The sequence below is a fragment of the Amphimedon queenslandica genome, unplaced genomic scaffold (genome assembly GCF_000090795.2).
Source record: "Amphimedon queenslandica unplaced genomic scaffold, v1.1 AMPQUscaffold_13501, whole genome shotgun sequence".
In the NCBI taxonomy this organism is placed as follows: domain Eukaryota; kingdom Metazoa; phylum Porifera; class Demospongiae; order Haplosclerida; family Niphatidae; genus Amphimedon; species Amphimedon queenslandica.
The window spans coordinates 363,078-385,188 of record NW_003546263.1 but is presented as its reverse complement, the minus strand read 5'-3'; the positions used below and the strand labels follow the sequence as shown (position 1 = coordinate 385,188).

The window sequence follows — 22,111 nt, the reverse complement described above, 5'->3', positions numbered from 1 at the left end:
GCGGGGAATTCCCTTTAGTGCTGCTCCATCTTTTCTCAATGCAATGGAGGAATCTCTTGCCCCATGGTACGATAGAATGATTGATATCGATGCCACGTTAGTGCCAGCCAAACTTTACAAACGTGATATGACGGTATTATCAAAGTTTTTTAGTTTTGTTGTGAAAAATTTGCCAAAATTCAGCCTTTCGACCAGTGAAAAATTTCCCATTCTTTTTATTGACCATGCTGACAAAATTTCCAAGTTAACACTTACCAAGGAAGGAACGGATGCATTGCAACTATTTCTAGAGTTTTTGATCAAGTGTACTAAACATTTTCCTGTGGTACTGGCCAGTAGTGACAGCTTTTATCGTTTGTGGTTGGCAAAGTTCATTGGAGCAGATAAATTTAAAACGCACGTCATTGGACACTTGTCCAAAAAAGAAGCTAAAAAATATTGGGAAGAGCATGCTCTACCTGAATATAGAAAGGTTCGTCCATCATTCAAGGCTCCTAAGTTCGAAGATGTTTTTGCCGTTTGTGGAGGGAACTTCATGTTGATGGACCGGTATTGTGAGGATTACGTTATTAACAATGGGAGTGTGTTACCTGAGCATTTTTCGTTTGTTCAACAGCAGATGAACCGTTTGACATCATATGGTTTATTGAAGTCGCAAACAAAATGGACCGGGGAACAGTTCTTTACTGTCATGAATAGAATGAATGAAAATGGATATGTTGTTTATGATGACCTTTGTGATGAAATGACAGAAGAGGTCGTGGATGCTATGATCAAAGCGAATCTTATTTACCTGAGGCCAACACACGAGCTTACATTCGATTTGGAGTACAAAGGGAAAGAATCAATTTTGACGCCCACCTCTCCTTCCAGTGCAGCAGCAATGAAATTGATCGTAAAGAATGAAAAACATTTAATAAACTAAGATTTAATGACTGGCAATTGCAAATTGATTGCCAGACTTAACTGTTTTACATATAGATAAAATTTATCTTGCTTTTGTTTATTATTGTGTGCCAGTCCTGCCATATGTTATATATGACTGGTCAGTCATCAATTCAATTACACTTCAAAATGATATGCATGTATAGGCTTTCAAGTGGGTACAGGATCTTTTGTATTTTAAGGCTGATTTACACCTGCAAGTGTTACAATGACCAGTAGTCAATGGAAATGAGTACACAGTGTAAGACTAGAACAAAATTTTACTCCTTGAATAATTATTGTACTTGTTACATTGACTTTCGATTGTATGGTATGCCAATGTTTGAATGATAGAGGCAGCTGATATGAAGACGACATAATTATTGATGCAAGTTTTAAAATTCAGTAATGCATAACAATAGTGCATTGATTTTTCGGGAATAGGTAATAAAAAAGAAATAAATAAAAGAATAATTTGGCTTTAAGAAAATTAAACGGCACATGCAGCTATGGTATGGCTGCTCATTTGACTATACCATTCTTTTTGAATTTTTAATCTTCTTTTATAAGATCAGCTACTCCTTTCACTACTGAGGCAAATAAAAATTCATCCCAGATTTTAGTGCGTAAGGGATTTGCACTTTAAAATTGACATTATTGACGTTAATGATTAATTCCACAATAATTATTGCCTACACAATATAATACCACATTATTTTTGTCTTTAAAAATGCATCTAAATTTAGTGTAACTCAGTTAGAAAATGGTTTCGATAAAACTGTAACTGATTCATCCCTGCACACTCCTCCAGCCTTTTCAGTCACCAGTAACCTTAATGAAGGAAAAAAATATCACAATAAATACACCAACTATACTAAACTATACAACCAGGCCATACCGTTCAGTTGCCAACATTATGGATACACCAGCACGATTAGATAGCTCCTGTGCTATCAGACTACCATTATCCTGTACCTAATACACACACATAAACTAATGATATTACAAATACATACATGTATTTATACATTTAATATGCAGTACGTTTATAACTAATGTTTAGACAGTACTTTTATAACTAACTGTTTCTACTGCCTCTTCAATAATAACTTGATTCAAGTTGAGTGACTGTACCACTAGAACACAATCTCAGCCTCTCAGCCTACAACAGAGAACAAATTAACCATAATGAGCAGACATGGGGTGAGTACTTGGGTACTTGTACATACATGTAAGTATGCTTATTAAGAACATCACTGCCAAGTGCCTTACATACTTTTATTAAATTTGGTTGGTACTTGTATTTCAGGGTACAGAAAAAATATCAAAGTACTTTCAAGTACTTTTGAAGGACTTTGAAGTACTTTTACCAGACCTAAGGTCAAGTTAACAAGCTAAGGTGTACATTAATTGTAATAGACTTGCGAAGTCTGGTAATAAATTAGTGTTATACATCAATGCACTTTACATAATAACCCATAGTCTATAAGGTAGAGTATGGCAGAGGGAAGAAAACTAACAACAGTTTTTACCATTATATAATGTAACAGCTAGTAATAGCATTTCTATGTACATTTGCTTAAAAGTACTTCATGAAAGCTAAGCACTAAGTTAAGTATTCTACTGAAGTACTTGTACTCATTACAGCTATACTGATTGGACTTTAAAATATATAAAGTACTCCAAATATATTGCAGTACTTTTAAAAGTACTTCACCACATGTCTCAAGCAACGAGATAGATTGAGACAACCTATTAGCCCTCCCCCTCCTTAACGAGAGGAAGACACCCTTTTATTAACCCCACTTAAAAATTGACACCAGGGCAAAACATCCTATAATATTAGTAACATGGTAGTATTATTAGTAAAGCGGTAGCATTACTAAGTAGGATTCACCCAAAAACAATATGGCTGCCACAACTTTTGCAGCCTTACTATAAAAACTAGCTCCTACACTAACCAGACTTCTTAGAGGACCATATACACAACCCATAATTAGTAACAAATACCCAATAGAATAATAATGACTAATTTTAAATAGTTTTAACCCATCACAACAATTTTGAGCTGATTCCAATCAAAATGAATTTTTTTACAATTTTTAAAAGTTGCTCAAAAATCAGGCCAAAAACCATATAAAGTGCCGGATCTTTTGCCAAATTTGATTAAAAATCATTAGGAAAGAACTTATCACTTTTATTATAATTATATGATGAGTATAAATTTACTTGTGCTGTGTAGAATCTTTGAGCTGATTTTGATCAAAACTAGATTTTTTCACAACTCATAAATCAGGTCAAAGATCAAAGGACATCACTCATCACTCATTTTCTATTCATACTGTATAGCGGGTAAATTTAGAGGGGAAAAATTTTCGCAAAATGCTAAATTTTGGTAATTGGCGGATATTAATTTTGGCAAATTTGTGGCCACGTGCCATTGAGCATGCGTATAATAGCTCAAAATGGTCGGTTTTTATTTTGGCAAATGGCTATCAAAACACCAAATTTAATTCCCTCCAAAATTACCCGCTATACGGTAACTTTAGTTCAGCCAGTGTCCTCATGTGTAAGGAATGCTCAACCAAAAACTTAACAAATTTTCTCTCTTGGTATAGCACAATCTCTTGACGACCCACAAATCGTCATGTTATAACATATTATAGACCCTTTTTGGAATAAATTATTCATTCTAAAGAAAGAGCGAAAATGAGTCATCAAAGCATCATGATGACAAAAACTGTGCCTACTTGTGGGACTCCAGTGATTACCGTATAGCGGGACTTATTGACCAAGGTTTTATTTTGACGAGTTGACGATTTAAAATAAAACGTACGTCAAATTTTATAACCGTAAAAAATTCTGTACTTTGTGCCTTGTGTATACAAAGGGCACTATTTGTCAAATTAAAACTCACTAACTGGGGAAATTTTCTGTTTTGTCAAATTTTTTACTTGTCAATAAATCCCGCTTTACGGTATGTAAGGCTCTTAATGCTACTGCAAAAGCTAGATATGCTTAGTTTTAGCTCAAATATGTGAACTTTAAGGTTGCCTATTTAGGCTACTTGACAAAATTTAACGCCACAATCCACATTTTCAGTTCTAGCCTTTCTTTGAAAGCTAAAGAGCTTTAACTGCCATACATCTGGTTAAATTTTGAAGGGTAAAATTTTAGCAAATTGCTAAATTTTTGATTAATGCCTAATTTTATGTTGTGACTATCACTATATAAAGTAAATCAGGGATATTCTGATCCGTTTCTGCACTATGATCGAATTAAATATGATGAAGTCATAACTCACTCTTCTTTGCTTTATTTTATTTATCAATGAGTTATATTTTGTTTACCGTATAGCACTTTATTTTGGCAATTTTGCTGTAAAATTGTAATTGGCGATTTTTGTGTACTCGTGCATTACTGAGCATGCACATTAATTAATGATTAGCAGTTTTAATATTGGCGATTCTGCTTGCAAACCGCCAATCGCCAAAGTAAAACTCCACCAAATTAAAGCGTTATACGTTATTCTATTTATACTTCTTGACATCAACAAAATTCTCCTTGAAGTTTGAATAAAAACAGTACTTTCATGGACCTAGTTGTTGGGGCTGTTCTGACCCTCTGGATACTAACTAGTATACAGAAAATCGATGCATAATGGATGAAAAATTAATAGACATGTAAAGAAACTAACTCCATAATAATACGTGAAAAGCTAATAAACCTAAATTATTAGCCAGAGTTGTTTAGCTGCGCTTTATAAAAATCAAGCTGTTATGTGGTGCTGGTAGTTAGAGAATTCTGTGCTGAATAGACATGCCTTTGTTTGAATCCTGTACCTACTATAATTAAGGCCTTCATACACGAGGCGATTTGTTGATAGCAACCAAGCAACATATTGCCAAAAATAGAACATCTTTCTATTCTTGGCAACATGTTGCTTACAAGATCGAAGTAACCATAAATGTTATTACTAACAAGTTGCCTCGTGTAGGAAGGCCTTTAAGAAGTTACAATATGAGAAAGAGGACTGTCTAATGAGAGTTATTGTGACCGGTGCACACAGATTTTGCATTCATTAACATAGAGGGACGGGATAGCCTCAATTCGAGACGGGTTTACAGTATGACCTTAGGCCAACATAGTCAATTTTTAATCAAAAGTGTGGGCGGTTTGACCTTTTGATGCACGCTTTCCTTTAAAATAGAACCAGATTCCATTCCAGCATAAATGCAACGTTAGGACTAGCGTAATATTGTAAACCAACTTTTACTCTACATGTATTATGCCAATGAGAATAGTTCAAAATGGTAGATTTTGTTATTAAAATGTCAAAAATTTCCCACTTTACAATAATTATTATCTTACGGTGATGGATCTTCCTTTTCTCTGGTAACATCTCTTAATACAGCTGCAGTCTGAGACTGAGAGAAAGACAGAGACAGAGACCACCTCGGAGAACACTGAACAAAGTACCAACGTGACTAAACGTGATGAGACTAGTATACGTTAGATCTACTCCGTTTTCAATGAGTATACGAATCCCCCGCCAAACTCAACATGACCACGCCTCTAAACATGTCGACTCGTAAAAGAAAAAGAAGAAATCTATCGACGAGCCAAAAAAGACATCTGGAATCGGATGCAGAGTCTATTTTGTGCCGTAGTTCAGAAAATGATCAAGATATTCCACCCGATATTATGAAGAGGGTTGGTCTTGCACACTACAATGACTGTGATCTTTCATGGACACCACACACACCTCCACCCCCAACAAATTACTCTGAAGGACACACTATAATTATTCCATTATTGAAAGGTGGTTTAGAAGGTGTTGAGAGGTTGGTCACAGGTTGGCATGTAGTGGGTCATTTAAGGTTTGATGGGAATTTCACTGGATTTTCGGAATTATTACTGTACTGTGACCAGCTTTTCTTACAATGGGGTATTGATGCCGTTCAATTTATAGTCAAATGTAGCATTGGAATTGATGATAGAGAGTGTTATGTGTCCTTTAGTACTAATCTGAAACTATCATGCGACTTTAATTGGGAGAGTGTTGATGAATTATATCGTTTGTATCGTATTGGAGGAGCAAAATTTGTTTGTTGCCTTCCTTTTGATGTATCATCAAACCGTTTAACTGTATTAGCTGTATTTGGAGACTTTATCTTACAGAATGAAAGAACTCTTGATGACTTGCCACAAAAGTCATCCTCCTTAATTAAGGCCAGCTTACTGCAGTCTTTGCATCCTAATGTGTTCACAGAACCACATGATATTGTTCCAGGCTGTTCTGAGCTGGAAAGATCTCTCGGAAACGAGTTAAGTAAGTATTGTAATTTAAAATAATTATTTTATTTTACCAGACCATGTTGTCACTACCATTGCTGCCAAAATATTGCAGTTTTATAAATTTGTTCGGGTTCACCAGCAATATCTTTTGAAAGGGAAAGCTACCTGCGATCTTCCTGCCACTATTCCATTATTAACTGCTGACTTGTTAGACTACCAGAAGAGAGCAGTACAATGGATGCTTTACAAGGAAAGAGCTGACAATTGGAGGGATATAGAAGAAGAGAAAGAGGAGGAGGAATTGCAGCATGTTTTATGGAGAGAGGTTCCCGTTGAGGGCCATAGTTCATTATATTACAATTTATTCACTGGAAGGTATGTTTTCCTGGACTAGATTTTATGTTGTCATAAAAATATACTAAAAAGTTTCTAGCTTTATTTGTATAGCTACCGTATAACAGGAAATTTTTGAGGGACTAAAATTCTAAATTTTGGTGATTGGCAAATTTTAATTTGGCAAATTTGTGGCCACGTGCCATTGAGCATGCGTATAATGGCTCAAAATGGCAGATTTTATTTTGGCGAATGGCTATCGAAATGCTAAATTCGTTAAATTTAATTCCTCAAAAATTTCCCGTTATATGGTAATTAAAATTTTTCAACTATTAAAATTACATGTACATGTATACATTGTACATGTATGTACAGTATGTCTAAATGCACTTTTTGTTTGTAATAATTAATTTGTATTGTGTCAATCATGCAATAAATTGTTACTAATCTACTTGTACATGTTGTATTTTACAGATTGTCTTTGGTCAAATTTTTGATGCCTTCATATTCTAAAGGAGGAATTTTAGCAGATGAAATGGGTTTGGGAAAGACTGTTGAAATTCTTGCTCTGATATTGATTCATCAGTGGTCTTGTGGAAGCAGTGACATTGTTAAGGAGTATATTCAGAACAATCATAGTATTAGTGGCAGAAATATAGATGCAGAAGGTTTTGTTAGTGAGGGAAGCAGTATTACGTTGAATCATTTCAATAAGAGCAGTAGTGGTGCAGGTGAAAATGCTGGTCCTATTGATGTTCAAAATACTGGAACAGATAATCTGCAAGGTATTTTGTTCCTATTGCTTATTGGTTATTTTTAGTCTTATTGGTAGCTTTACACTATTCATTGTACATGTATTTCAAATTCTCAATTAGGACAGTTGTTAGCAGGGACAGATGTTAGCCAAGAGGAAGAGGAAGAGACACTGTGTACTTGTGGCAACCCTTCCAATCTCTATGTTCAGTGTGACATATGCTCGTTATGGTGTCATGCTCCATGTGTCAATTATGTTAAGGAGAAATGTGAAGATTTTATTTGCATCAAATGCCTGTATATTAAGGTAAAATTTCAATGAAATCTTGAATTTCACTTTAATTTTGTTTATATAGCCAATTGATTGTGGTTCTACTCTTGTTATTGTTCCAGAGACTCTTCTCTATCAGTGGTTGGCAGAGATTTCTAAGCACACTGTTATGGACTCTGCACAAATAATGGTCTATAATGGTGTATTTAAGGAATACATTAACCCACTTCACTTAATTTCTAAAGATATAATACTAGTTACATATGAAACGATTAGAAAGGAATTAGATCGGGTTCGTCATCATGAATTTTCTATAAAACTTCGTCGTCCTAAAAGTTATGCATACCCTCCCAGTCCTTTATTGGCCATTAAATGGTGGAGGATATGTTTGGATGAGGCCCAAATGGTTGAATCTTCACATTCAAAAGTGAGTATTTACATTTGTAATAGCTTACCGTACAGCTCCCAAGTGTTTGTCAGTCAAAAATTTTGTCAAAATCTCAGTATCTTGTTAAAATTACTTTTTGTTGATTAAATTTTAGTCATTTTATTATAAATCCATATACCTGTACTAACCACATGGAGTAAAAATTTTGCTTAAAAATTTTGTCAAGCAAAAATTTTAACGAATTTGATGTAATTTTTTTGTCTGATGAAAATTTGAAGCTATACAGTATTCAAACACATACTTGTAAATAATTCATCAAGTGGCTTTTGTAGTTACATGTACATTTAGATGTACCTGTAATTGTGGTATTGGTGTAGCTTGAGGACAGAATTAAAGTTTTAGTGCCATTATAACCTATTTTGTTTTAACTTTTAGGCTACTGAAATGACTTGTAAACTTTTGTCACAAAATCGATGGTGTGTCACTGGTACTCCTGTTGAAAGAGATTTAAGAGGTATATAATATCAATCATTTTTATTGGTTCAGCATGGTTAGATTTGTATGGTTTGGTAAATTTTTTGGATTATCGTCCATATTCTGTAAATCACTGGTGGAACAAGCTGATCCTACTTCCTTATTGTAAAGGGGATCCTAGACCAATAGTAGCTTTGTTTTCAAAAATGATGTGGAGAAATTCTAAAGAAGATGTCGCTGATGAAGTATTACTTTTGAAATGATATTTGCATCACAATGTTGGTATTGTCTTTTTGTAGCTTAATTGGCCGAAACTTGAAGAGCAGGAACATTCACTGTCACTGAGTCCTGTAGAGGCTTATTATTATCAAAGACAAGAAGAATTTTGTTTAAAGATGTTTAATGCAGTATGTTGCATGTAGAACTACTAGATATGTTTATACATATTTTATTTTATTGTACATGTAGGTGTCGAACCAGGTAAGTGAAGCTAGTACCAGCTTGTCTGATTTGGATAGCACCCTTGTCAATAAAGTAATGATGAATTTTTGAAAGCCAGTGCTTTACATGTATCCGTATTGTAGCTGTTAAGACCACTTCATAAGCTTCGACTAGCTTGTTGTCATCCCCAACTTGTAAAGAACGGTTATATTAACTTTTCATCCTTTAAAAAGAGGTTAGTTCCTTCAAAATGTACTGTGAATTCTTGAATATACACATAACCTTATGCAGGGGCGTAGCCAGGGGAGGGCAAGGGGGGCGATTGCCCCCCCCTTTTTTAAAACTCAAAATTTAAAAATAATCAAATAATAAGCTGCTTTTGGAAGGAAAAGCTGTTGTACAACTTACATATGAAAGGAAAAGGCCAAAGCAGTCTTTCTATGATGCCATTATAAGGCTGAAAAGGTATTCAACGTTGCCTATGATCGGTCAAGAAGTCCGCCATGTTGAAAAAAATAGGTGTGGCACGCCCCAAAAGGGTGTAGTTTCGCAAAAATTTCGCGGCGCGTTTCGCGCACCGCATAGCTTGCCCCCTCTTTCCAGAAATCCTGGCTACGCCACTGCTTATGTGCTTGCATTCGAATTATGTGCTTATTAATTATTAGTTCAGGTGCACTGATATAACGTTGCTTAATGATGTAGAGCCTATAAGTAAAGGTATGCTTCTTTTCAAGTGCTTCTTTGTAACTAGTACCTATGACTATCACATTTCTTCTTGAGTGACTGTTCCTTTGCTATTGCTTTAAAGGCAGCACAGTACTGATATCATAGGTTCAAAAGTGTAATCTTTGACTCATGAGCTACAGTATGTAGTATTGTTGCTTCAACATGTGGTTATAATTAGGCCCAGGTTTGGAAGAGGAACTCATTTAATCAATCCACGCAATCACTTAATTAAACGCCCACTTATTTTATTAAAACCCTATAAGGTGATAGTAACTGATAAGAAAAGTGTAATTACACATGTAGATCCTTAGAGCTGCTTCTTGAGTGTGTATGTGTTAGTTAAGTTTTGCTTATGACTTAATGAGTCAAACAAAGAGTGGATGAGAGTCAAACATGTATTGGTTTTATACTTGTATGTAATATAATTTCAATTGTTGACATGATATAATGTAGGTACATGTCAATGGAAGAATTGCTAAAGAAAATGATTGTGCAAGCAAAGCAAGAAGGAAGGGAAAGTTTGCGGCAGTTAGTTGCTGCAATCAATGGAATGGCTGGCATACATATCTTAAATGAAAAAGTACGATGAATCACATATACATGTACATGTATTTTTATTTTTGTGTCGTGATTTGTATTGCCAGTTTCAAGATGCAGTGGATGCATATAGAGAAGCGATGTACACCTGGAACAATTATAAAGATGACTATGAATGTGATAGACTTCAAGTATGTTGGTAATTCTTGATATATTTACATATACATAATACATTGTATTTTGACTAGCGTATTCACACAATGGAAAACCTTTCAAATTTAATAAAAGAAGGACACTCCTCTCATTGTTGTGCTGTTTCTGATGATCAGTTGGACAGTTTAGTATGTAGAGTACAGTGAATGGTACAATGTAGTATCACATGTATTTCTTAGGCTGCTAAGCTAAGGTCTGAGTACATTAAGAAGCAGCACAACAATGTAAATGCTGCTGTTCGTGCACTGTCAGTTGCTGCATCTACTGTGAAAAGTTCACTAAATAAGGTAAAATGTTTGTGCTTTATAAGACAGGAAGTGTAGGTAGTGTGGTGCAGTTGATTATGTCTGTTTTAGGCTTACACAATTCAAGATGTACATTTGAAGAGCGAAGTATTGCCACTAGATAATATTTGTCATGGCCCTAATGAAGAAGCAGAAGTACATGTACATGTTGAAGAGGCAGATGATAATATTGAAATTAATGCTGAAGATTTGGTTGAGGACACTGATGATGAATTGAATGACGATGTCGAAGAAGCTGACAAGGAAGTTGAAGCTAAAGAGGTGGAACATTTCACAGTTACTGTAATTAATAAAGTGAGTTGCACATGTACATGTACGTGTAGTTGAGAGTAATAATTATTAAACAAATTTTGATAAAGGCTCCTGAATTTCATTGGTGGTCATCAGCTGTTTCCTGGTCTATTGCTAATGACTTAAGCTCTGAATTATTTTCGTCACTTCAGTATGAATTAAATCTTTTCCCAGACTTTATTTTTGGGTAATGTTACTGTTATGTGTTGTATTATTATAATTACTTGTGCACTTTGTAGTAGGATGTTAGTAGTAAGGGAAGTAGTAGTAGCGTATAACCTGTGATAAACACTGAAACTGATATCTATGATAATACGGACTCTGTTTTCATTCTCTTATTTCCTCGTGTAGTGATTCATGTTCCATAACATGCATGTAAGGTTGCTGTATTTACCTTCTCTGGTACTTTGAGCTTATTATCTTAAAACATACAAGTGTATGAGGCAAATGCTGTGCATGCATGGTACATATGAATACTGTAGTACAACTTATACATTACATGTAGAGCTTATAGTGAATCTATTATAGTAGCATTAATTAATTGTGCTACGCATTCATGATGCTATGAGTCAGCTTTATTCCCCTGACAGCCATATATATGTAATTGACTGCTGGAAGTAAACTTACGTACATGGCTTATCAGTACATGCTACATGTAGTATACTTGTAGTCTGATAGTTTTGATTAAGATATGCTTGTTTGTCTGCCAAGGGTATTATGTTCTTATGACAATTGTAGGTCAATTATTGGCTTGAGTAATATTTTATGTAGTACTACAATGTGTTATGATAACATTATCGTAGTACTACAGTATAGCGGGTAAATTTGGAGAGGCTAAATTTTGGCGAATTACTAAATTTTGGCGAATTGCTAAGTTTTGTTGATTGGCAGTTTTTAATTTGGCGAATTTGTGGCCACGTGCCATTGAGCATGCGTATAATGGCTCAGAATGGCAGATTTTTATTTTGGTGAATGGCTATCAAAATGCCAAATTCAATCCACTCCAAAATTTTCCACTATACGGTATTATATATTCCAGTAATAGATGACACTTAATTGTTTATCACAATTTAGTTGCTGTAATGTACATATACATGTATGTTTATTAGTTTAATTCCTTACTAGATTTCATTCATTGATTGGTTTCCAATATTCAGTGTTGAACTTCATCGATACTTTACAAGTAAACATTATTATTCAATTACTTGATTTGCTCATAAATTTTTTTAGAATGAAAGGGAACGAATTTTGCATATGTTGAATAATCTGACTCACTCTACAACTGAATCTGATATAGTAGCTGCTACACAGTGTCACTTCAGAATTATCCAGGGAGCAGCACTGTATGATCTTATTAGTTGTAATAATATTTACATTTTATTAGTTGCTTGTTTTGCAAAGCTGAGAATGCTTTAAAGAATTATGAGAAATTGTTATTCAGTCAATACCAAATAAGGACTGATGACAAGTACGCTCAAGTTATTGTGTTTAGTAGTATCAATAAGAATATTTAGTGCATCATCTCGTTCATCAAGTGTCTATGAAAGGCTACTAAAGTGTATGCTCTCTTTCCTCATCACTAAAAGTATTATTGTTATTATTATTACATGTACTGTATGTGCATTAATTTGTACATTGCTGTTTATGTAGGTGGCCCCTTGTCCCTGATTGAGTCAGGTAAAAGTTATATGAATTATTTAGAGTCCTTAAGGAATGAATTTAAAGTTAGTGGACATTAATTAATTTTCTTTCATTTTCTGTTCCTGACAGTTTGTGACACGTTTATGGATGGCTGCCGAGCAACAGATCAGAGCTTATGATGAATTAAGTATGGCTGCCAAACGCTTTAAACTACTTCCCTCGAGTGGCTCTGATCATATGCAGATTAATGACATATTTTTATCACATTCAGAAGTAAGTCGGTTGGTAGTGTGGCAGTGTAACTAAGTGTGTCAAAATTTTGAAGCTTTACTTCTTAAGCATGTTGCATATACATGTACTTATTTATAATTATACTTATATACTAATGATCCTACATGTACTTGTACTTCAATGTATTTTTAGCTTAGCTCAAAAAGACTGGAGTTTGAGTCTGATGCTAAGATGTCTAAGTTGTCACTAGAGAGAAATTTGAGACAACTAACTTACCTTCGAAACCTGACAAAGACAAATGACAGTGAAGAGCCTTCCAATTGTCCTATATGTACTGGCCCTCTTCAACGTAATGACGGGGTAAGCTCTATTTTGATAATAATTGGTATAGCATTGTTTAATATAGTGGGCTGTGCTCCCTTGTGGGCATTGTTATTGTTTGGAGTGTATATATTCCTTAATTTGTCGTCATGCTCCTTCATCACATCAACCAGTTTTTCTTCAAATTGAAGAAGCTATATCTCGTAAAGTGCAGCTTTCATGTCCAATGTGCCGTGAGAAACTTTCGTCTCATGAAATTAATTTTGTTAAGTCATCACTACTTGAGGAAGAAAGTCTTCCATTACTTAAGGTAGTGGTTAGTGCTAATGTATACCTATATGCTATTGATATTACTAGGGAAGCTATTCTACTAAGATAGCTGCTGTGACTGGGATATTACTAAAAATAAAACAAAATGAACCAAGCACTAAGTCACTGGTGTTCTCTTCAGTGAGTTAACATCTTACAAAAGTATGATTGTGCATGTATTTTTTCAGAGCATGCAAGTACTGAATTTTATTAGTCATGCTTTATTTGAGAATGATATAGATCATGCTTTTTTGACAAACAAAAAGCAATACCAGGTAATACCTACTAGATCATTATTGAAATGATTAACCTACATGTAAATGTATTAGGTGAATTTGAAGAAGTTTAAGACAAGTTTAACGCTTAATGTATTATTGATGCACTTGTCATCTGGATCAAAGGGATTAAACATTGTTGAAGCTACTAGGGTAATACTTGTTGAGCCGTTTCTTAACATTGGTGCTGAGTTACAGGCAATTGGTAGAGTACATAGAATGGGACAGACAAAGTTAGATGACAAATTTAGCCTGTTAATCCATAGTTATAATTATAATAGACCTGTTGTAGTTCACAAGTTTTATGTGAAGAACTCAGTAGAGGAAAGGATTAAAGAAATGATGAGCAACAGTGCGGAAATGGCTACATCTCTTAGTGCAAAGTCAGTTTGTTTTGTATAGACTGACTATAATTATTACATTAACATTTGAATTTTGGTTTTATTAGAGATAAATATGGCTTTACTGTTGATCAACTAAAGAAGTTGTTTTGCTGATAATAATAGTACTGCTAATTATTATTTACTGTTAAATGTACTTCTGATTTAGTTCATGATAATATTATAATCATCACTATCACTACTTTCTTTATTCTCCAAAGGAGCATCTCTAACACTCTTTGCCAAATAAATGACCGCATTCTTGACTTCTTTAACAGTAGGCATAATCTATTAATGTTGATAAAAGCAGACGATTTGTAATTATTAGTACTTGATCTTTTGGGAGAAGAAAGCCATAGGGGCCTTTATCCCTCAGTTCAATTGTAAAAGATGCTGGCCTCTTGCCTTTGTTAGCACTTATAACTTCATTACTATAGAACCTATTGCAATGATATTTTGATATTATTGTGCACAGAATAGTGAGCTTACCAGTCAGAAGCAATTCCACAAGCTGGATATAAATCAATAGACCTCTGAGAAATGTACGCCTAAAATGTTAGTTTTATTTTCATACATGTGCATGTATTTAATTGCAATACTTACAGCTGTCATCTGCCTTGCCATTTCATTACCCATTTTAGCAAATGTACTTTCATCCTGAGCAGAACGTTTAGCGTAACCTTATTTGAAACTAAAATCACAGAATAATAATAACAAGAATTACCATAAGGCCTTAAAATAAGTTGTCCATATGAATGAAAGTCTATAGCTGCTACTATGGGGACATTCTTCCTAATGATTTGTAATTATTTATTTACAACACGCATACATTAATAACATACTTGAAATACTTCTTGATGTGTTGTACTTCTAATTCAGATGCTGCTTTTTTTCCATGATATGTTTCACCACACTCATTAACAGATGTTCTTCCTCCCTGAATTGAAAAAAATTAGTACAATAATAATTATGAATGAAAGACATACTTGTCCCCATCCTGCATCAAAGTTGCGATTCAAATCGACTCCCCTGCATTCTGAATTAGAATTCACAGCTCGATTCTTCCTCCATAGACGACTATGAGACCAAGTGTACTGTAGTGAATAATCACATGACAAATGACACTAAAAATTTGGTAACCTACATGGTAGCCATCAGGATTTACTATGGGCACAATCAAAAATTCCATATCATTAAGTAAATCAGTGATCTATAAATATAAGAAAATATCAACAAGGAAATACACAACACTAACTAGGTACCTCACGATCGTTCCCATAGCCTTGTACTAACATATGAGCTTGATACATACACACAGAGCCTGATATCCATTCCCCTAGAAAATAATTACACACAAATAAAAGTACTATTATGTGGACAGTACACAAAACATACTTGCATGAATGAGGCACTGCATGTACATTTTGTTTCGTCCTGGATTCTTTGAAGCTGTGATATGCACAGCTATCATGTCCCGGTTTTCTGCTGTCTTACCAATAGTAGTGTACCTTGCCAAACTAGGATGACTTTTTGCTAAGTGTTTATACCACTCAATAATTGACTCATAGTTGTGCTGAAAAGGACAAAGTAATTATGTAGCGTCACGCATATGAATATAGAGTCAACTTACATATGCAGTATGCCAATCAGTACTGCTAACATCATCAATATCTTGAAGAACAACATCCTTGGTTATGATTACATAATGAAGTAAATAAACGAACCATGCATTATATGTACACTTACAAGGCCGTTATTAATCCGCCAAGCTTTCATTTTCTGTTCTGTGCTAAACGAATATTCTTCTGCCTCTTTAACATGATTTTCCACATTGGACACCAAGACGAAACAACTTTCTGGCAAGTACTGAAGTACAATTCTAGCAATATTCCTGCTCATTTTAATATCAAGACCATCAGAATGAACACCCCAAACATCAACACTAGCTAGTTCCATAACTTTCTCAACAGCTTTGTTATCCTTATTACTATGTATATATATAGAAGCAATACAAAACTTGTCACACTAAACTACAGTACACTAACCATCTTAGAACAACATCTCTTGAGTAAGAAGTCTTCCTTGAGTAATAACTTGCCCTAACAGAGGCAGCCAATACAATGAAGACAAAGGCTATCACAAGTGGCGACCTCTTCATCTTTCCAGGTACCGAGAACGGTCCCAACTCCCAAACTGTTATGCAAGATTAAGTTAACATTTCCTATCTCAGACTCATTTCCTCCAAATTCCTTGAGGTGGAGCTGTGAGTCCAGGACGGACGTGACACGTGTGTGTTTGTTTATGGAGCACGTGTGTCATATCCATGCTTCCACACACTCACTCTGTTCTCTTAGCTTACTCGCATTTGATTAGTCTGGCCCAGCGCCAGACTACATTTGACCATGTTACCCCGACCCGAGCTTCATGACCTGGCAGTGGAGAATTCTCAGATTCTTTTGCTGTAGATTTTGTGTTGCGTAAGTTTGTGTGTATATATACATATAATATATAGTAAGGGATTAGTAACTTAAGCTGGCTGGGTGCAGTTGTGATGTAGGTGGCTGTCAGGAAGTTATGATGGCAAATTAGGTGGGTAAATTAGTTACCATGACTGTTTGAAATTGACTAATCAGATTGCATAAATATAATCACTTATTGACCTCGTGGACAGCCCGGGAGCCAGAGGTAAGTAACTAAGTGGTCAAACAGGTTTTGTTAGTTATGTACCTTGCGGACGGTCTGGGGTCTAACAGTTATTATTTACCTCGAAGCAGAGCTTCTTTGTCTTGAGTAATAATTGTTTTTACCAGAGAAAGTAGCAAAGAACATAGAAAGGAAAGAAATACCGTATATTGGAAAATTTTTGTGGCCCAAAAATACTGCAGATCCGTTCAAAAATCAATTTTGTGGCTTCAATTTTTGTGGTTTTCTACTTTTCGGCCATCTTGAACTGTATTAAATCAATTTTCAGGGATTTTATTTTTGTGGATTTTGAAAAAAAAAAACCCGAAATCCACGAAAATTTTGGGCCACAAAAATTTTCCGCTGTACAGTAGGGTCTCAAAAGCATTGGGCTATGTGATAAACTTCTTAATGGGTCGAGTGGAATTGGAAAGGCGTGTTCTGGGTGTGTTTTACTGTACACACATGGCATGAGTGGAGAAAACAACTTTCCCATTTTCTTTAAGAAGATACACAGAAGTAAAGAGAGACTTTTGCTTTTATATAATCTTGCTAATCATGGGTAGTCAGATTTGGCATTATAGAAGTCTGTTATACATCTTCACCTTGGTCTTATTATTATGGGTTTATTTACCTTAGGACCGTGTCCCTGTGTAAATAAATTCCATAAAAACCTTAACCTTAGTGTATTACCTAATACCTATACATAATTAGAGCAAAGATGATAGATGATGGGATTACATTGGAGTTTTAGTTAAGTTGCACCTCTTATGTAGTACCATCTTTATGTGATACAATGAGGCAAATGAAACCAAATACATCTAGATCGTACATAACCGTCAATTCTTGTCTACAAGAAATTTCTCGTTTACCTTGCATTTGTCAATTCAATTTTTGTCATCACTCTGTGTTCTGCATAGAAACGTAGAAGCACGTACATGTAAATATTTATTTTTTGTCGATTGCCAAAAAATTAGACTGACAAAAATAAAGTGCTATACCATATAGCTCAAAGCTTAAACTTTCACTATTGCAAATGAGTGAAATGAGATATTTGTTTGATTAAGATATTAATTTTGTTTGATTAATATATTAATTTTGTTTGATTAATATATTAATTTTGTTTGATTAATATATTAATTTTGTTTGATTATAATTTTTGTGATTTGTAGGCCCATTGCATTGATGGTGTGGCTAGTGCTCTCTAATACTCAAAGATGGTGTCAGCTCTGAATCTGAGAGTGGTCCTGCTACATCAGGTAAATTAGAAGCATGATAAATATTTTTTGGACTGAACCCTAAAGTGCTTATACACTGCCATTTTAAAATATCCATACTACTTATAAAAGCTTATTATGATTAGAAATTTGTGTTACAGGCCTAAATTGTAAAATTTGCCATTTTTAACATCTTAAGTTTTGAGCTACATGTACATGTGTATGGTAATAAACTTTAGTGACCAACAATGACGCTTATTGCTGATATGAAGGCATCTACAGTCAAACCGGCTGTTGTAGACACTCTAAAAAGGGCACTTCTATAATCAGAGCAGCTAGTATCATTCCCAATACAATATAAACGTTTGCTATTGAAATAATGACTCTGCCATAATCATGACAGTATTATTGTGCCCGCAATAGACAGGTTTTACTGTATCAGGTTCAACCATCAGCCTATTTGTCAAATTAAATATAGGGCTTATTTATGGCCGCTTGAACAGTAAAATTTCATTATCAGCACTGGTTAAACAATTGTTATTTAATGTAACTATCAAAGTATTCTTCTTCATTTTGAGAGAAAAATAAGAAAAGTACATATTTCATTATTTTGTATTACTAACTTGCCACAAGAAGTAATGGTAATATACGTGTACATAATGTATAATACTATTTGTAGTAATAATGTAATGCAATAGAAATGTGAAATGTCAAAGTGAAAGACATAGGTTAATTGCTATTGACTGATCTACAGTGTATGTATGTATATGTACATGTTGATTATTATTGTACATGCATTATAGGTTCACACAACTTGTTAGATGGAATGGCTAATTCTGTCAGAAAACATGGTGTTCATGCACTCTTTTCTCTCATTGGGTAATTGCAGAATAAGGAACAAGTATAACAAGAAAAGGAAGCTGGATGTAAAGTATCAAGTAAAGATGAACAGGTATGCACTATGAATGCATGTGGCTCTTTAGGCAGTTTAAAATCGTGTAAAAAGATTGAGTAAGATTAATAATGCTTATTCTATTTTTAGTTGTAATGGGTAGTTGGGTACCTATTAATTTCCTTTATTGTGACAATAATTACCCTCGATTGATATACAGTACTTTCACCGTAGCATAGGTTTGTGTCATAAGTATAGGATGTGCTTGTAAATCTGATATTGCATGAGTAGGTGTGTCATCATGAACTTATTCCCATTTAAAGTTTCACACTACTCAGTCCATGCATTGCTCTTGCAGTTTTACACCTGGCACAGTGGCACTCCTAAGCATTGCTGGCACTGAACCTATTTTGGTATGAAGTACATGTACCCTTAAAGAAGTGAAGTAGCTTATTTTTGAGCTTGTGCTTCTTGTTCATGGATTCTCAGATTAGGGAAACAAGCTGTGGCTCCTTTTTGAGGCATGGATTTTATTACTGGTGTAGGAAACCACAACATTATTACCCATGGAAGGATTGTATAACACTTTTTGTGGCATCCTATTGCCTATTTTTGTACACAGACAAGTCTTCTAAAGCTTGAATGGAGTGTTATCAAGGTGTGAAAACCATAGTACATCAATTTTGTACTGATACACTATACAGTACGAGATTTATTGCAGTTGCTGCCCCTTTGAAGCATAGCTTGATGTAAGATAAGATCGTGTTATTATACATGTAGTTGAGTTGAAACCTTATAACTTTGTTATAATTGCTGCCAACTTGCAGCTTGGTAATATAGACCCCCTAGGCGCTAAGGAATTCTGACTGTATATCATCAGAATAATTACGAAAAAATTTCGAAAAATTTCAATTCTCTGCATGGTGAAGCATGGCCTTCTCTTGCTGTGCTATAGGTTGTGCAAATCGCCAAGGCAAGCCAAATGTGAAGTTTTATACCTTTCCAAAGAATCCTGAACGTAAAAATAGATGGATAGCTGCTGTCAGGAGAAAGAATTGGGCTCCTAGTCGATTTTCAAGGATTTGTAGTGAACATTTTAGAAATGGTAAGTCCTTCTAAGATCTCAGGTTTAGAAATGAAGTTACTTTTATTAAAGGGTAAGTCCGGTGTATTTTTGGTGAATTTTTTTATTGGCTTAATATGATGGCCTAACCATAATAATGATGTATTCCAACTCCCATTGTCTAAAAAATTTTTTTGACTGAGATATGAGCCTTCAAAGATGCTCATTTTTATTACTTCCTTTCGGTGTGTGTGGCTAAATGTGACGTCATACGTCACTAAAGGCATTGATGCAGATAACTCCATTCCTTTATAGGGGGAAATAATCCTTTATTCTCATGCCTAGTATTATAATATCACTAATTTAATGATTGGGATCATTAGTTTTATTACCGTATTGCTAGAAAATTCCGTGGGGTATTTAATTTCGTGGATTTCGTGGGTAACTTCTTAACCACGAAAATTAATACCATGAAAATGCTCACTGCGCATGCGCAGTATGTGAAAATCAATGACTTAATGCAAGTGCACGTGCAAAAACGCGAAATTTAACTCCCTCGAAATTAAAGAATTAAGAGCTTTTCACTAAAACACGAAAATTTATGCCCTCGAAATTTTCTAGCCATACGGTATTCCAAGCATGCAACTGCAAGAAAAAGACTCAAAATAGCAAACAAGAAAATTTGCCTACTTGTAATATTATGACATTTTCTTGCAGTTGCATGCTTGGAATAATGAAAGCTAATAATCCCAATCATTAAATTAGTGATATTACATTACTAGGCATGAGAATAAAGGATTATTTCCCCCTATAAAGGAATGGAGTTATCTGCATCACCCACCGACAGGAAGTAATAAAAATGAGCATCTTTGAAGGCTCATATCTCAGTGAAAAATTTTTTTTAGACAATGAGAGTTGGAATACATCATTATGGTCAAGCAATCATATTAAGCCTATACTATGTTCCGTCTTTATTTTCATTTTCTTGCAACGAAACTGAAACTAGTGCATCACAGTCAGTCGAAAGATACCTGAGACATAAAAGAAGAAAAAAACAACAAACTACATTGCTACAGAGATACAAGTGAAATCGTTTCAGACTTGAGGAAAGTGAGAGTGCATGTAATGAAGATCATGAAAGTAGCCATGAAGATGATGCAGTTGGTAATGAATTTCCAGTCCACATTGATGATGAAACAATTGCAAGTCCATGCATGTCTGCTGATAGTGATGATGTGGTGACTGGTGAATGACGTGAATATTCCAGAAGAAGAGTTGAGTACTGGCAATGGAGAGATTGATTGGATATTTGACGGAATGAATGCAGATGAAGATGAAAGTCAACTACCCGAAAGAGAAACTGAGACTTTAGTTGAAAATGTTAGTGTGAACGATAGGTCAACTGAAGAGGCTGATGCATAGTATCTACTGGAACAGCAAGAATTTGAAATTGGATGTCGGCAACTTGAAATTGAACAATTGAAAAATAAGATTGTGGATCTTGAATCGGAAAATGTTGCGTTGAAAACTCATGTAAGAACTGTTCAGCTGCAAAGCAGCAATTTAATCTTGGCTGTGCAGCAAATTCGATTGAAAAGTAGTATCTTTGGGGCTGCTATACTTAAAGGGTAACTTCAGTGGTTTTTTGAGGTGTTTATTTTATTGTCTTAGTAAGATTGCCTAAACTTTTTAATGAAGTGTGAGAACTCCCATTGTTCAAAAAAAATTATTCACTGAGATATGAGCTTTCAAAACTGCCCTTTTTGCTTCCTGCCATATTACTTCCTGTCGGTGGGTGTGGCTAAACGTGACGTCGTAGGGGGGATTAATCCATTCCTTTACAGGGGGAAATAATGCTTTATTCTCATGTCTAGTAATGTAATAGCACTAATTTAAAGATTGGGATCATTAGCTCTCATAATTCTAAGCATGCAACTGCAAAAAAATGTCATAATACCACAAGAAGGCAAATTTTCTTGTTTGCTATTTTGAGTCTTTTTCTTTGGAGCTGCTTTAACTGGCCGGATGTTTGAAGTGGCCTATTGTTCAGAAGACAGCCCATAACACTGATTTACAACCACAAGGAGATAGGGGAAAGCCAGTAGTACAATTTGTAGTATAGTACGCACAAGTTACATGATAAGAC

The 22,111-nt window shown here is 34.8% G+C and overlaps 3 protein-coding genes and 2 long non-coding RNA genes across 8 annotated transcripts in view; 2 read left to right on the top strand and 3 right to left on the bottom strand.

Annotated features, from left to right (window-relative positions):
• Nucleotides 1-1,581: 1,581 nt before the first annotated feature.
• On the bottom strand, nucleotides 1,582-5,429 carry LOC109580207 (uncharacterized). Its single transcript, XR_002184120.1, has 4 exons — nucleotides 5,296-5,429; nucleotides 2,008-2,086; nucleotides 1,823-1,899; nucleotides 1,582-1,755 (listed from the first exon to the last, which is right to left on the bottom strand). It is a non-coding gene; the product is annotated as an uncharacterized LOC109580207 (long non-coding RNA).
• A 34-nt stretch (nucleotides 5,430-5,463) lies between these two features.
• Nucleotides 5,464-14,307, top strand: LOC105316717 (E3 ubiquitin-protein ligase SHPRH-like). Of its 4 annotated transcripts, none has more exons than XM_019993132.1 (29): nucleotides 5,464-6,256; nucleotides 6,297-6,597; nucleotides 7,030-7,340; nucleotides 7,431-7,615; nucleotides 7,665-8,006; nucleotides 8,403-8,481; nucleotides 8,523-8,686; nucleotides 8,741-8,848; nucleotides 8,910-8,975; nucleotides 9,026-9,117; nucleotides 10,062-10,188; nucleotides 10,253-10,336; nucleotides 10,394-10,486; nucleotides 10,538-10,645; nucleotides 10,715-10,957; nucleotides 11,023-11,141; nucleotides 12,080-12,137; nucleotides 12,185-12,297; nucleotides 12,339-12,422; nucleotides 12,469-12,512; nucleotides 12,605-12,678; nucleotides 12,725-12,868; nucleotides 13,019-13,186; nucleotides 13,233-13,457; nucleotides 13,505-13,597; nucleotides 13,645-13,731; nucleotides 13,786-13,964; nucleotides 14,013-14,114; nucleotides 14,180-14,307. In XM_019993132.1, the coding sequence occupies exons 1-29, from the start codon at nucleotides 5,488-5,490 to the stop codon at nucleotides 14,226-14,228; spliced, it is 4,611 nt and encodes a 1,536-aa protein (XP_019848691.1). In that variant the 5' UTR covers nucleotides 5,464-5,487; the 3' UTR covers nucleotides 14,229-14,307. The 4 variants fall into 4 exon arrangements, with proteins under 4 accessions (XP_019848691.1, XP_019848690.1, XP_019848692.1 ...); XM_019993131.1 differs by having other exon boundaries at nucleotides 12,469-12,539; XM_019993133.1 differs by having other exon boundaries at nucleotides 6,177-6,256; nucleotides 6,335-6,597; nucleotides 12,469-12,539.
• On the bottom strand, nucleotides 14,159-16,342 carry LOC100637070 (carboxypeptidase B-like). The gene is made up of 13 exons (XM_003384012.3): nucleotides 16,157-16,342; nucleotides 15,858-16,098; nucleotides 15,742-15,798; nucleotides 15,507-15,684; nucleotides 15,374-15,447; nucleotides 15,256-15,321; nucleotides 15,098-15,205; nucleotides 14,954-15,048; nucleotides 14,836-14,903; nucleotides 14,715-14,791; nucleotides 14,601-14,659; nucleotides 14,443-14,551; nucleotides 14,159-14,399 (listed from the first exon to the last, which is right to left on the bottom strand). The coding sequence occupies exons 1-13, from the start codon at nucleotides 16,267-16,269 to the stop codon at nucleotides 14,277-14,279; spliced, it is 1,368 nt and encodes a 455-aa protein (XP_003384060.1). The 5' UTR covers nucleotides 16,270-16,342; the 3' UTR covers nucleotides 14,159-14,276.
• A 138-nt stretch (nucleotides 16,343-16,480) lies between these two features.
• Nucleotides 16,481-20,065, top strand: LOC109580186 (uncharacterized). The gene is made up of 4 exons (XR_002184109.1): nucleotides 16,481-16,588; nucleotides 17,966-18,052; nucleotides 18,814-18,962; nucleotides 19,858-20,065. It is a non-coding gene; the product is annotated as an uncharacterized LOC109580186 (long non-coding RNA).
• A 1,823-nt stretch (nucleotides 20,066-21,888) lies between these two features.
• Nucleotides 21,889-22,111, bottom strand: part of LOC105316716 (alpha-L-fucosidase 1-like) — a 1,046-nt gene continuing 823 nt past the window's right edge. Inside the window, exon 2 of the mRNA XM_019993074.1 lies at nucleotides 21,889-21,900. Within this exon, the coding sequence (XP_019848633.1) occupies nucleotides 21,889-21,900 (12 nt within the window). The remainder of the gene's footprint in view (nucleotides 21,901-22,111) is intronic.